This window comes from Budorcas taxicolor, chromosome 11 (assembly GCF_023091745.1).
Source record: "Budorcas taxicolor isolate Tak-1 chromosome 11, Takin1.1, whole genome shotgun sequence".
Taxonomy (NCBI): Eukaryota; Metazoa; Chordata; class Mammalia; order Artiodactyla; family Bovidae; genus Budorcas; species Budorcas taxicolor.
In genome coordinates, this window is record NC_068920.1 from 107,854,699 (window position 1) to 107,870,448 (window position 15,750).

A 15,750-nucleotide genomic window follows, 5' to 3' on the forward strand; every position below is an offset into this window, starting at 1 on the left:
ATATAGTCCTCCACTCATCAAGCTGCTTGGGAAATGCATCTAAAGAATTACTAAAAAATGAGACATTTTAATGAGTAAATGAATGAGAAGGGCTAAAACACAGCTTCTTACAAACTAATCACTGGTCAACTCATGAGCTATCACCAACAGACAAACCACATACCTTGTAAAAGATGGCTTTCATCTAAATGTTTCACAATCAAAGCTTGAAATTCTTTACTGACACTCTGATTATCCATCAGTGAAAGACGGAGATTGTTTACATCCTAAAAAATTGAAAATCATTACACTTCAAGGTAACAAATAGGAACAGTTGTTTACATTCCAGTGGATATTTCAATTCATTTAATCACAGGGATTAACAGAGTGTCAATTAGCCATTTGATGGCAGCAAACCATTGCAACTCCAATGAACTAGACAGATCAAACAGTAGGAAACCATCAAATGATCACAAATATAAGGCAGACAGAAGTGAAGCAACTTGAAGCTAAGAGTGAGACAGATACTAAGAGTGGCTCAAAGAATAATTTTAAATATGACAAAACTTAGGCTAGGGGACATATAATAAGCAAAGTAGCTAGTCATGCCAAAAATATTCTGCATCCCACACTCTAGGGATTAGGGAAGTCACAGATCCAAATGCAAGGGGCAGAAGACACATACATAAGAAAATACTTAGATCTGTAGTGTCATTTCATTGAAATTGCTGTTTTTAACAAACATCACTTCACATAGATTCATTTACCCTAACCAGAATTCCAAATGCATTCTTTTTTACAAATGGTAAAGGTAGGGGTGCTGTGGTGAGGAGGGACAAAAGCTGAATGAACAGCCTAGGTCTTCAGCTAGCCAGTTGTGAAACATTCAATTCTTGGCAGCTCTATTTCTGGCACTATTCCACAGTGTTCTGGCTTTGTGTGTATACTCAGTTATGATAAATGTATACAGATTGTCAATAGGAATAACCTGTCAGACTCGAGAAACCATACAGCACAGAAGCCCTTCCAATACTAGGCTTTCATGCTTTTCTGCATGTGAAATGGGTACACAGTGGCTAAAAATAGTTCATCCATTTCTCCCACTGGGAAGAAGAGCCTTTTAGAGAGGCCATCCTGAAAAAATTTCTTAAGTAACGTTAAACTAGGAGCTTCATAAGAGTGCAACATTAATTACCAGAATGAACCATGTTTTTGCTTTTTCCCCCCTCGTGTTACTGCAATTTAAAAAAATTTAAATGTGTTCACGAATTCCTACTATAAGGTAAAAGAGCATTAATGGGGAGAGTCATTAACATTAAACGGCTTTTAAATAAGGTAGAATAATTGGATTCTGCCTAGAAGAGTTTTGAGGGCTCATCAAAGGTGCCAGGTAACTGAGCTGGACACTTAGTCGTTTTTCTTATCCACCTATAACTGAGATGAATTCAATCCAAAAGACAGACATTAGGTTTCAATTCCAACTTCTGCATACCCCAAATAATTTTCAGATTCTCTATTCATTATTTAGGACAAGCCTCCTACTGTGGTAACCACATCAGCCAACATAGAGTCTCATACAGTAGAAGCCTCACATTATCACCTGCCTCTACAAGAGAATGCCCTGAAGCACTTAACTTTGGAAATCATCATCAGTAGAAGTCAAGAACACATGCAGAGTCTCCCTCAATCAGTATTACATTAATAACACTCACACTGACAGCACAGAGTGCACCTCGTTGAGAATAAAAACTTACTGATCTTTTCAATCTCAAGAAACAAAACTGCGTTCTACTTTTACTGAAAAGATGAGACACATTAAAGATGAAAAACAGAACTGTCCTGAAAACAAAGTTAAGAAGTAAAAACTAGTCTCTGCTCAGTAGTAGTCTTCCACAGCCCCTCCTGTACCTTGGTCCTTAAAAGCAAGTATTCTGCATTTCAATGCACAAAAAATATCAAGATAACCTTCCTAGCATGCATGCATGTGTACCCAGTCTCTTCAGTCATCGTCTGACTCTTTGTGATCCCATGAACTGTAGCCTGCCAGGCTCCTCCATCCATGGAATTTCCCTGCAAGAATACTGGAACGGGTTGCCATGCCCTCCTCCAGGGGATCTTCCCGACCCAGGGATGAAATGCGTGTCTCCTGTGGCTCCTGCACTGCAGGCAGATTCCTTACCTCTGAGGCACCGGGGAAGCCCCATCTACCTGATATATGAAGATAACTTGTGCCCACAACTAAGTAAAAGCATCTTCCTCTATTCCATTCACCTAAACATTATAAAATAATGTTCAGAGTATGAATCTTGTTTTCACTCACTTCCAGGATATGGAAATAAAAGTGAGACTTGAGCACAAAAAAGCCAAGGCTTTGGGTTTTCCAATACAGACCTAGCAATGGCAATGACCCTTGGTCCTAAACTGTCTTGTAGCTCATAAACTGGTTTAATGGTTCTACAGGCCACAGAAACAAGTCAGGTCACAAAACCAAAGAGGGTGAACAGGATAACTGAACTTCACAAATGACATTTAAAACAACAAATGTTAATTTTAAGACCAACATTACTCCCAAGGTAGTGATCTGTGGAAGTAATGTGCATGTTCTTCCCCTCCCTCCCAACATTTTTATAATAAAGTAAAAAAATAAACAAATGAACAAGACCCAAGAGCTTAAATGTTGTGAAGAAAAAGGTAGTTCTGCAAGCTAACTGGAAAGAATAGAAACACACACAGATACTTGATTCATACTGTTTGCTATAGTTAGGTCACCACAAACACTGAATTAGTGAACACTGAACCATTCCTAGGGGAAAGATGGGGTATGGTTTCTTAAAGCCTCTGGTCACAAGAGACATCAACCAATCAATACGAAACCTTGTTTTTATGTGTTTCTGTTGGAAAAAACCCTACTTCACAGTTTTTTATATAACTACATTTATTTGCATGCAAAGTCGCTTTAGTTATGTCCAACTTTGTGCGACCCAATAGACTGCAGCCCATCAGGCTCCTCTGCCCCCCATTCTCCAGGCAAGAATACTGGAGTGGGTTGTCATGCCCTCCTCCAGGGGATCTTCCTGACCCAGGGATCGAACCCAAGATTCCTGAGGCTCTTGCATTGCAGATGGTATCTTTACCCCTGAGCCAGCAGGGAAACTGTATTACTGCATTACTAACCTTGAACTCACAGCTACCATACCTCATGGCTGAATGAAGCTTAGCTAACACATGTTCTCTCTAAGACTCACTTAGGAACAATACACATCACTTCAGCACTATCCCGGAGGGCCATTTTAAACACTGAATTAACCAACAACGCAGTACTAAACAGACTTTGAAAAGGACACCTGTTTACAGTAGAAGAGATGAAACAAGAAGGCAGAATGGCACCTTATTCAAACCTCAGCTGGGAACAGGTGTCAGACAACTCAAAATTTTCACCACTCTGCACATGTCTGTGAATGACTATAAAAGCACCAAAATACTGACTGGGGGGTTACAAATATATTTCAGCAAGTAAGTTCCCAAATATAGAATCCTTAAATAATGAGGACTGATATATATGCATACAGATATATGTATATATGAGTAACAGTTAATCTTTTAAAAATTATTTTCATATTACCTACTTAAAAAGTTATTTCATATTACACACAAAAGCCATCAACAGTAATACCTTTGTCCTTCCAACCCCAATAAACAGTACCAACCCAATGGCTAACATTGAGCATTAATGTCTAACATCTGCTCATAAGATGGGTCCTTTTTTCTGCTAGATATCTGATCTGGAACAATCAATATCTATACATTAGTTCTCACATTAAAGGAGTTTATACTTCTATTTTTAGGGCTTAATATTGGTTCTAATGTTTTACCTGTATAGGCTTTAAAAGGTCTTTAGAAAGAAATACTCTTTGTTGATCTCCTAAAAAGCGAATAGATGTTATGGATCCCAAACCAGCTTTGTCCAGCAAAGATTTGTACATCTGAAACAAAAGAAATGTTTTGGCATCATAATTGCTATTAGTATCACTGTGAAAATGGGGACTGGCAATGTTCCACACAGAGATTAAACCATTCATTTGTCTATTTACTACCAATCTCAATAATAATTATTTATGCAACCAACACAAGAGCACACAATTTTTATCCAGAATCAATCATATAAACCAGATATACATTTGAGAGTCATGTTAATATATAGTTCTGGGTTTACAGATGTATGGCTTGCCCCAAATTTATGCAGAATACTGTTTTAAGTTAATTTTTCTGGGAAAATGGGCCATGTTTTTAGCAAATTCTTAATAGATGGGGGGAAAAAATACAAAAAGCAAAATACAACTTTAAACAAAACCCTATATCACTCAAAACCCTACAGGGGCTTGTCTCATCCATGGGCAAAATCTCAATTTGGTTCACACAGCATGCAGGCCCTTCACAAGCTGGCCAGCCTTTTAATCATCCTCTTGGCCTTTCAACTACCCAAATCTGTCCCAGCTCACCTCTCAAACAGCATTAACTGTCCTCTCCAGATACAGGGCTCACTCTTTGCCTTTAACTGCACCAGACTTCCGGTGCAGAAATGGCACAATCATATACTGACTGCTGGCGTCATGAGACCAAAAGTGGAAACCCTGACAGGGGCCAAGCGACACCTACTATTCAGCAGCCGACTGTTGCTGAAGGAATTGCTACAGGCTTTAGTGTGGCCATATCTTACTGTTCTTTCGCTAAGAACTGGGAATCTAGATTTTTAAGAATATTCTCTGCATTTTTTTAAGGTAGACAGCTAATTTAGATTTTTTAAAACACTGTAAGGGGCAAACCAAAAAGATCTGTATGTTGGTATTTATCTGTTGGTTTCCAATCCTTGACCTAGAAGTTCCCCATATTACCCTCACTCCCTACTCTTCAAGTGAGGAAACTGAGACCCACAAAAGACAAGGGTCCAGAATTGCAGGCCTCCTAGCAGGGCTGACAGGAGATCCTGAGGCTTTTTCTGAATCTTCTGCAACATCATACCTCTGTACTATTATTTTCCAGAAGGCCAACTATAGATATTACATATAGATTTTCCCTATTTCGTTCATAACGGATGAAAGAACTTCTCAGAGGTTCAATAAGCCCGAGTTTTACTTACTATTGCAGGCCACTGAACAATTCGCTCAGAAATTTCAGGAGACTTTCTTTCAGCCAAAACCAAGTTATGTTCCACTAAGAAGGCTCTCCTTAGGAGGCTGTAGACGTCTATCCATCTTCTCTTCTTCCAAGATTCTCCATCAAACTCCACACACACCTAGACAAACAGAATTGAAGGAAAGCAGACTTGATTAGCAAGAACATGAAAAATGCCTAAGATGAAATTAGACCCTGATCAGTCTATTCAGATCTGTATCTGTGAATATCTCCCACTCCTGCTCTCTTACTTCCCTTCTCAACCCACAATAAAATAACCAGATATGAGGCTTCCCTGGTAGTCCAGAGGTTAAGAATCCACCTGGTGATGCATGTGACAGGAGTTCGACCCCAGCCTGGGAAGATTCCACATGCCGCAGAGCAACTAAGCCCATGTGCCACAACTACCAAACCTGTGCTCTGGAGCCTGCAAGCCACAACTAAGAGCCCACGTGCTGCAACTACCAAGGCCACATGCCCAGAGCATGTGCTCCACAAGAGAAGTCAGCACAATGAGAAACCTGTGCACCACAACTAGAGAGCAGCCTCCGATCTCCACAACTAGAGAAAGCTGCGCATAGCCATGAAGACCCAGCACAGTCAAAAATAAATATTAAAAAAAAAAAACAAAAACAGATACATTAGTCTAGTCTAAATATCAAGCTTTGGCTCCCAGGCCACTTTGGGAAGCAAAAGTCACAGGATATGGGGGCCAATCTGTCCTCAAGTAATCTCTGGGAAGACCTAACAGAAAAGAAACCCCATGTAGAAGGTTTTTACATGTTAATTAGACATCAGAGCTTGGAGAACTGAAAGACAGAAATCTGAAACCCTAAGATGTACTTGTCATAGGGCATTGTAATTCTGTGTTGACATGGTAAGTTGATGATGACCCCCAACAACACAATCCACCACTGGCTTTTACATTCTCTGGTAGCAGCAGGATTCAGCAAGAGGCACTTTCAAAGCTTTGAGTTGAATAAACTGGGAAATTTACCTCAGAGTTTGAACTCCAAGAAAACTGTGCTAAATACAGAAGGAAGTAATTGATAAATGACACCAGAATTTTCCTAAACTACCTGTGTAACTTCTTATATGAAAATTAAACTACTTTAAAAATACTATTTTCCAAGTAACTATGAGACTTCCCCGGTGGCTCAGACAGTAAAGCGTTTGTCTATGACGCAGGAGACCTGGGTTCAATCCCTGGGTTGGGAAGATCCCTTGGAGAAGGAAATGGCAATCCACCCCAGTACTATTGCCTGGAAAATCCCATGGACAGAGGAACCTGGTAGGCTACAGTCCATGGGGTCACAAAGAGTCGGACACGACTGAGAGAGTTCACGTTCACGTTCATGAGATTTCCTGCTTCTGATTTATAAAATACCTTTTAGCCTTAAAGTTATAATCCCTGATCCCCTGATCTAGAAGTTCCCCACATTACCCCCTAAAACCTGTATAGATATTTTAAGATATAAAAGTAGAATTCAGTCCAAAAGTGGGTCTCTGACAGTAATGCAGTAGTAATCAGTCACAAAACCTTAAAATTCATGTAAATGTACCAGAACACCTTAGCTCCCTTAACCCATTAAGAATATGCTACCCTTTTTCATTGTTGTTCAGTCGCTGACTCATGTCTGACTCTTTGTAACCCCAAAGCACGTCAGGCTCCTCTGTCTTTCCCCATTGCCCAGAGTTTGCTCAAATCCATGTCCATTGAGCCAGTGATGGTAACTAACCATCTCATCCTCTGTCACCCCCTTCTCCTTTTGTCTTCAATCTTTCCCAGCATCAGAGTCTTTTCCAATGAGTCAGCTCTTGGCATAAGGTGGCCAAAGCACTGGAGCTTCAGCATCAGTCCTTCTGAGAAATACTCATTGGGTGATTTCCTTTAGGATTTCCTTTAATTTATTCTAAGTCTTTTAAAATGTTTTTTATGTTTTAACTGAGATACGATATATTCCCGATATTCAGTGTAAAAATCACTATTTTTGATTTAAAAGCCCTCATTTTTGCCTTCAAAGGATTAGTAAATCCATTAACACTTCATAATTGCATAGACAACTCTATCTCCCTTTTCAGCCTTTAGAAAAAAAGTTTACTTATTTTCCATTCACGCCTCAGAATCCAATTCAAAAATCCTTTCCTCAAAGACGTTGTCCCCTACCAAAGAGCCCCTCTCTACTCCAAGAGAAGTCCCTTGCTAACTGTGCTCAAAACTCTGTCCTTTTCCTTCCTAGCACTTACCCACATTTTGAATTATTTGTGGTTAATTGACTGACATATTAAAAACTTAAATAGGTCAAAGTCTGTGTTGGCTTTTACTTACCATTGTATTTCATGGGTCTCCATACTTGTTGAGTGAATAAATTTCTCTCTGAACTGGGCTCTTACCTTCTGTTTCTCTCATCCACTTGGAAAGCAGGAAGTTCCCAAGGGATATACCACTAGCCTCAATCCCAAACTTTTTCAGGTTTATGGCTATATAATATTAATCTTTAAAATCAATTAAATTTAAGACCAATCCTATCCTCCTCTCCCAATCACAAAATGTACACCCCTAATTTCTCAGCAACTTCCCCTGAGAAGCGCGTATCTTCTTGGTATGGCAGGCTTTTATTCTTGCAGTTATTACAAAGTACAAATGCGTAAGCACCTATTATGTGACAAGGCCCCATGTTCTATGATTCCACTGGTTCTATGTATTCCATTAATCACCATAACCAACCAATGGTCCTTCAAGACAGAGGTGTTCAGAGATAGTATATTCCTTTCTGTTTCTAGCCACAGAATCCGTGTCTTCTGATATCTTCCCCAGTCCTTCTGCCCCACATCACATCAACTTCAAAACCAACCTAGCTTCGGACGATAGAGCTTTCCCATCAATGTAGTGTACCAGGAGTGTACATCTACAAACTTCAGAGCCACAGAGATCTGGGTTTGAATGACAGCTTTGCTGAAGCTTTCTCAGAATGGTTTTACAGGCATAAAACAAAATGTGTAGAATTACAAAAGCAACCAATTAACTGTACCCAAGTCAAGAATGCTTGCCAAAATCTAAGCTCTCTGAATTTAGTGTTCTAGTGGCTTCAGAATGCAAGTACTAATACTTACCCTTCACGGAATTGTTAGGTAGATTTTAAAGGCAATGTGCATTAAGTATCTGGCAAGCAGACTAGGCAGCTTTAAGATCTTCATGAAAATTCAAATCTTAATTTATGAGAGTATCACTTCAGTTAGGAATGGGGGAGAGAAAGACTTAAATATGACCACCTAACATCAATTTAGAAAAAAAAGAAGTAATCTAAGATCTTAAGTGGTTTCTCAAAACTTAAGCAATATCACAATTCTTCATCATATCACTATCTACAAAGCTTATAATCAACCCTAAACCAAAATTTAGACAAGGTTCCTCTTTATATCTCAGCATTTCAGTGATTTGAAAACTAAGTTTAGCTCTTTAAAAATAAGTTTATGAAAAAAAAAGAAAGTTTATGACTTTGAGTATTAGATCACATTAATCAAAAATTCATATTTAAAAAGATGGCTTTTAAAATACATATAATGAAACCAACAAGTTGTGAGCTTTCTTAAACATGCTTTCAAAACTTTCCTATCTATCATAACCACACATCTTTCTTTTGTGTGCTGAGGTTTGATGTGCTATATATAAGGACGTCCCCCCAGCCACCGTCCCCAAAAAAGTCTCTTCTGCAGAAATTTCTATAAAAATGTACCAGTAAGAATTAAAATTCAGAGGGAACTAACATGATTTGACCAAGTTCCTGCAAGCTGACAGATGCAGCTAGTTCTCGTCGTAAACAGTGTTCTTCGCTCCACAATCCCTTGGTCCAGAAAGGCGATGTTATGTATGCTGTATGACTCCCAAGGCCAGAAAGAGGCCTATTTAATTATGATTCACTACCTGTAATTCCCAAAGTTCCAGATTTTTAACAGGGCATCTTGTAAATGTGTGCCTATTAGCCTATCAAATTCATTGACCAGATGTTGGATATTTCAAGTTAATTATTTCAAGCTAGTTTTCCCCAAAAGAAAATCTCTTTAAGACACGAGTTAATATTATCTAATCAAGCTAATTTCAAAACCTCCCACTTAGTATACACTAATCTTACCTGAGTATATGATTATGAAAACTATCAGAATGGCCAAGTAAAATGTTTCCAGGTTTAAAAATAAGCACTTACACAATGGCATGTTTTTTAATCCCAAAGTTTTTGATGACATTATCTACTCTATGTCCAGCACGATGATGCAGAAGGCCACTTATTTCACTACTTCACAAATCAGAAATCTCATTATGCTTCTATTTGTCTTCTTCCACCCAGACTTTTATCTCAAATCCTAGAGTCAAGCATTCAATTGTAGGGGTAAACAGTTATTACACTGTGCTAAAAGTTTCTCATTTTACATGGCTTGACATGCAACAGAATCCACCTACATTCATTCAAGTTTCAACTGTATTCAAGGATGAAAAGACCAGGCAGACAGTAGTCAAGGCATTCAGCTGCTAATGAGTGGGAAAAGCTATGACAAATCTAGACAGTGTATTAAAAAACAGAGACACTACTTTGCTGACAAAGGTCCATATAGTCAAAGTTATGGTTTTTCCAATAGTTGTGTATGGATGTGAGCGTTTGACCACAAAGAAGGCTGAGCGCTGAAGAGCTGATGCTTTTGAACTGTGGTGTTGGAGAAAATCCTTGAGAATCCCTTGGACTGCAAGATCAAACTAGTCAATCCTAAAGGAAATCAATCCTGAATATTCATTAGAAGGACTGATGCTGAAGCTCCAATACTTGGACCACCTGATGTGAAGAGACAACTCATTGGAAAAGACCCTGATGCTAGGAAAGATTGAGAGCAAGAGGAGAAGAGAGGGACAGAGGATGAGATGGCTGGATGGCATAACCAACTCAATGCACTTGAGTTTGAGCAAACTCAGGGAGACAGTGAAGCACAGGGAAGCCCAGCATTCTGCAGTCCATGGGGTCACAAAGAGTCAGACACGTCTTAGTGACTGAACTACAAAAGCAAGGAAGGTAAAGACCTAGATAAACAAGGTAGAGAAGGAGGACACTCTCAGCATGCATAATGAACAAAGCCAGTGAGAAAGCAACCTGCCTCACACTCAAATAAGAATGGGATAAAAATAAGGTTAAAGAAGTTGTTCTAATCACACCTAATTAAGATCTGTTGTTATTCCAGATAAAGAGAATACCACTGTTCCATTGCAAGATTATTTCCAAACTGCTTTTCTATATATAAGTAATAACTATTTGCTTCCTTCATGTATCTGTTCAAATATTTTAGCAAAAACTACATGTCAAGCAATGTTCTTAGTTCTGGGGATACTGAAGCCAGCAAAGTAACAGTCGTGCTAATTTCATTCTATCTGAATATTAAAGCTTAGTGTTTAAGGTTTGGAGACAAAAATGGGCAAGTTATAAGCCTCAGTTTCTAACACTAAAAAGTGTAGTTTACTCTCTAGGATTTTTGTGAGAATTAAATAAAAGCATTTACTGCTTCAGTTGTTCAGTCATGTCTCTTTGTGACCCCATGGACTGTAGCCCACAAGTTCCTCTGTCCATGGGGTTCTCCAGGCAAGATTCCTCGGGTGGGCTGCCATTTCATATTCCAGGGGATCTTCCTGACCCAAGGATCAAACCCCTGTCTCTTGAGTCTCCTGCATTGCAAGTGGATTCTTTACTGCTTGAGCGACCTGGGAAAAGCTATTTGTTAATTCTGTCTTCACCACTAAACATAATGTAACTGAGTAAGTGGCTTTGTTACAAAGTGTTTCTCTAAATGAACCAAAGTTAACAAGCCCTGGCCTTATTAACTCAACCAAGGAAGCAAATCAGTCTAGACAGACTTGGACCTCTACCAGTGCTAAAACAGGTGCACACTACTTGAATTTTATTCCTTCTTATTCATTATTGCCCCCAGTCCCAACCCACTCCCCAAAATCCCCTAAATCTTACAGCAGGGTCCTACTCAGTTTCTGCCTGTATCTTGCCAAACACAATTGGTTTCAAAGTTTCCAAAACTGCTTTTGGTAATACATGTCCCTACACTTAGGCCAATTACTTCATCTGCCACTCCATTAAGGAACGCAGCAATAAATCAGATTAGAAAAGAGAAGCTAAGTGGATTCCTTACATGAGGGCTGAGCTGTGAAGAATGTAGGTAAAGCAAAAAATCCACTATAACTGAAACTGTTCTTGAATTAAACCCCCCTTGCCTCCAGGTTAGGCACCTTAGCCCACTGGAAGACAAGTAGCCAAACCTAGATTCAAGTGCTCTCTCTGTCCCTCAGTAGCTAACTATCCAAGTCTGGACAAGACTTCCTCTTTAAAATCTATTTCTTCTTTCTGAAAATGAAGCTATCACCACCACTTCAAAAGCTGGGGGTGAGGAAGATGCAGAGAAGACAACACATCAAGGACCTCCCAGACTGCCTTTCTAACCCAACAGGTCCTTGATCTCTGATGGGGAAGGGAATATCTAGTGTCTCATTAGTTGCTAAAGAACTAAAAACTGTGAAGCTTAATCTCTTTTCCATTCAAATCAAATAAAAACAAAGGCAATAGAGAAAATTTTACTTGTTGTGAAATAAACCATAACAACTATGATTAACATCTACTCCTCAAAGCCCATTTTTATGGAGAAAGTTTATTAGCCTAAAGCAAACAGGTTGGCCATCCCTGCACCACACTAATTCTTTCTGTAAACCTCAAAACCCAGTTTTCAATGAGTGAAACCAACTTCACACTGTATGACAGGAATCCTTCGGTGGCACAGCCTTTGATTAGGGAGCACGATGATTAAGAAAGTGGGCTCAAGGGTCAAAACTTTCTGGTGAGAACAATTCCAACTGTGACCTTAGACAAGACAATCTCCCCCAGGCCCAGTATTTTTGTCTGTAAAGTGGGGAATATTAGTACCTAGCCTCAAAGAACTGCTGTAAGGATTAAATATGAACACAGCCATCAACTCTTCAGCATGATGCCTAACACATGATTAAGTACACAATGGTCACTCCTTTTTCCACACGAAGATAAAGTAGACTACGGAAGCTTTGAGAATACATTACCACATATCCTTTCCTATAACCTTTTGCAGACTAATTACTAGTTGGGGCATGCACTGTCACCTTGAAAGTGTCCTCCTTGAACAGTGTTTCAGAAATCAACATGTATTCAACTGCCAGTGCGAAACCTTGCTTCCCTTATCTGAGCAGTTTGCAAAAAAAGCCAAGAGAATGACCAAGTGAATCCATTACCCAGGAGGGAAAGTTCTTCTGTTCTGACAAGCTTCCTTCAAGTTATCACCACTTCAGAGTTTTTGTTGGGGACCTCTCTTCAATTATTTTTTTGCACAAAGGAGAGTTTATTGGTACAATGGCTTCCTCACTGGTTGTTTCCAGCACCCTTTAACACCCATACTTCTATTAGGGAGTAAAAGCAGAATTCATCTCTTTTTGAAAAGATCTAACTGAAAAAGATTCTGAGTGTCATTCCGATTCAAAATCACCTGCTGCAATTGTTCCCATTTCTGTCCTTCCCTTCCAACACTTCAATAGAGTGTTTGAAGTCATTCCTCCGGCACACCGTAAAAGGGGCAGCTCCACCCCAACCCTCCATATATGGTCATAACCCACACCCACTTACAGACTCCTCAAAGACTACCAGGAACTCACTCCTGCCCTGACCCACCATATACGGGCAAACACCCACCCTAATACGCTGAAAAGAGGACTACGCTCCTCCCTCTACACACGCTTTTTTTCCTCACAAGTCTGAAAGTTTAAGAAGTTGGGGGGAAGAAATTCGGAGGAACGAACCAAAAAACCCAACTAAAAGCACTTGCATCCGCTATTCTCAACGCTGAATTCTCAAACATTCCAAATGTCACCCACCTGTCCAAGATAGTATTAACAACACTTCAACCCCTTTCCTAGAAGGAACCGTACTGTCCTGAGGAAACACTGGAGAAGGAAATGGCAACCCACTCCAATATTCCTGCCTGGAGAATCCCCACGAACAGAGGAGCCTGGCAGGCTACAGTCCATAGGGTTGAAAGAGTCCGATAAGACAGAGCAACTGAGCAAGGAGGCACAGCGCGGGCAACAACTAAGCATGTCTGAGCAACCTCTACGCCCATTATTAAAAACAGGCAACTCTAGGCCAAACACACTTCGCTCTGCACACCATTTCAAAGACTTTGAAGGTCTAGTTTTCTGCACCTTCAGATCAGATGCCAACTTTCTGGTCGCCTTTTCAGAAAAGGGGAGAGGGGGAATGGGGGTGTGCTGGCTGTCTCGTTACCAAGGTAACTAGGAAACGTCCGACCGCCGAGGCTCGGGAGCCGGTTATACCTTCAGATCCTTCTTGGTAACGTCGGTGTGGGAGACGGCTCGAATGGTCCCGGAGAGCCAGGGCCACTCGGCGACGCGCTCCACGTCCCAGCTGTCGTGGCCGCCGTCGCCGCCGTCGGCTGCAGACAGACTGAGGAATCGCTTCCCCACCAGTACTGGCCAACTTTCTCCGAGCGTGAGCACCATGGTTTCCACGCTGCAGGAAGGGCTCCTCCCTGCAAAAACACAAAAACAAAATGCAACGGAGGCGGCCGGCAGGAGAGGGCCGGGAAGAGAGGGCGGTGGGGGCGAGGGCGGGGGGAGAGGAGGCCAGCGAGGAGGGAGGGTCCTAACCCGGCTCTGAGGACCGGACCCCGGGCGGCGGAGGCGAGGACGTAAGACTCAGCACCCGATCTCTCCCCCCCGCGCCTTCCCCGCCCCCCCATCTCTCCCCCACCCCAAACACGGGCCCCAAGCGCCGCGTGACCCTCGCTCTCCCAAGTTTCGCTTTTCCAAAACCTTAAACCTCACCGCACACTGAGTGAGGAGAAAATTATTTGCTTAAGTGGATCTGAAAGTGTTCGCCCCTCACCCCGGAAAAGAAAAGGCCCCGAAGCAGAGGGCCCGTCCCAGGCGGCCGGGTCCCCGCCCCGGGCGGCCCCGCGGGAGGGGCGAGCCCGCGGTTCCGCACTTGCCCCGCCGCCCCGCCCCGACACCCTTCTTGCTGGCCGCGGAACCCCCGGCCGGCGCCCCGGCGCGGGGATGGCGGGGCCGCGGGCTTGGCGCCTTCACCTTTCTTCCTCCGCTCCCCTCAGCCGAGGCCGCGGCGCTTTTACCCCGCCTCCCGCCTCCCTGAGTCACCGGCGGCAGCCGCCGTTTCCAGCCGCCCAGCCGACTCTAGCTCTGACTTGGTTCAAGAGCTCTCACAAGACACGCACAGCCTCCCGGGTCCGCCCCCTCGGAGCCGCTTCCACCAGTCATTGGCTGAGTCCGAGGAGCTGGGCGAGACTAGTAGGGAAAGAGGCCATCACCATTGGCCGTCCGAGCGAGGGCGGGGCGAGAGAAAAAAACAATCCCTTGGCTGCCTCCTCCCTCTCCCCTCCCCCTTCCGACTCCCGGACGACCCCCATTAGGTTAAAGTACACCGAGCGTAAGCGAGGGATTCCTCCGCCAGGGCCATTCTTTCTATTTGTTGCCTCACGGATGCAAAAAAGTCCCGCGAAATCGGTTATCAACTTTAGGACCCAGAGGAAAATTACTGTGGTGCACAGATAAGACTAGATGGCGAACCCTAGGGTTGTAAGTGCCTACTGGATTGCTTGTCAACTGCGTAGGCTGTCGACCGAAGATAGGCTTTCCACTTGGCGGAAGAATCTCACAGGAAAGGGATGAGGGCGGTGCAGAGTCAGCGGGGGAGGGAAGGGACTGGAACGTGCGGTTTGAAGCGTACTCAGCTAGAGGGAGGAGCGACAGTGCTCGAGAGGCTCGTGCGCAGGCGCTTCGCGGAGCAGGGTCTGGAGCTTGGGTTGCTGGGCGAAATGGCCGCGGGAGGCGCAGGCGCACGTGGTGATGATCATGGAACGTCTGAAGTCCGCCATTTTGAAGGAAAAATGAAGAAAGGCATGGAGTCACTGGGAAATGATATTAATTATATCTAAAGCAAAAGAGGCCATTCGTACAATACAAGAATGGGCTGTTTTCTTTGTTTTTTTTTTTTTTTTAATGTAAAGGCAGAATGAGAAGGTATTCTGAGTCTTACAAAGAAAATGAAAGACTACATCAAGGTCATAATGTAAGATATGAAGAGGAAGTGACTTTGAAGGACAAAGGAGTTGAAAGGTGATTGTGTCTGTTCCACCTGAAGATTTTTGGTTGAATGAAGAAAAAAATGCAATGAAGGAATTGAAGATCTGTTATTTTATAAAGGCTGGTGCTTGATGTGGTATCACATTTAATATTTAAGATTAAGATTAAGTGGAGAACTCAAGCTCACATTTTACAAGTGTGAAAACTGAGAATCGGAAAAAGTTCAGAAACATATTCAAGGAATTATAGATTCAAGTTAACTCTGGGTGTTGATTTTAAACATGTATGTTCTGAATACATGACATTAAATTAAAAATTTAAGATTAAACACAAGAATTAGTTTGATTGATTTATAATTTGCAGACCATTAAAGAGGGGGAAAATGGAACAAAGAAAACATATCCAGTCCAGCATAA

At 41.9% G+C, this 15,750-nt stretch overlaps 1 protein-coding gene across 1 annotated transcript in view; it reads right to left on the bottom strand.

Moving 5' to 3' along the window:
- KDM3A (lysine demethylase 3A) overlaps nt 1-14,432 on the bottom strand; it is a 56,041-nt gene extending 41,609 nt beyond the window's left edge. Inside the window, exons 1-5 of the mRNA XM_052647905.1 lie at nt 14,321-14,432; nt 13,550-13,764; nt 5,117-5,272; nt 3,852-3,962; nt 164-266 (exon numbers count right to left, since the gene is read on the bottom strand). Coding sequence (XP_052503865.1) covers nt 164-266; nt 3,852-3,962; nt 5,117-5,272; nt 13,550-13,735 — 556 coding nt within the window. The 5' untranslated portion in view covers nt 13,736-13,764; nt 14,321-14,432. The remainder of the gene's footprint in view (nt 1-163; nt 267-3,851; nt 3,963-5,116; nt 5,273-13,549; nt 13,765-14,320) is intronic.
- Between the last annotated feature and the right edge of the window lie 1,318 nt (nt 14,433-15,750).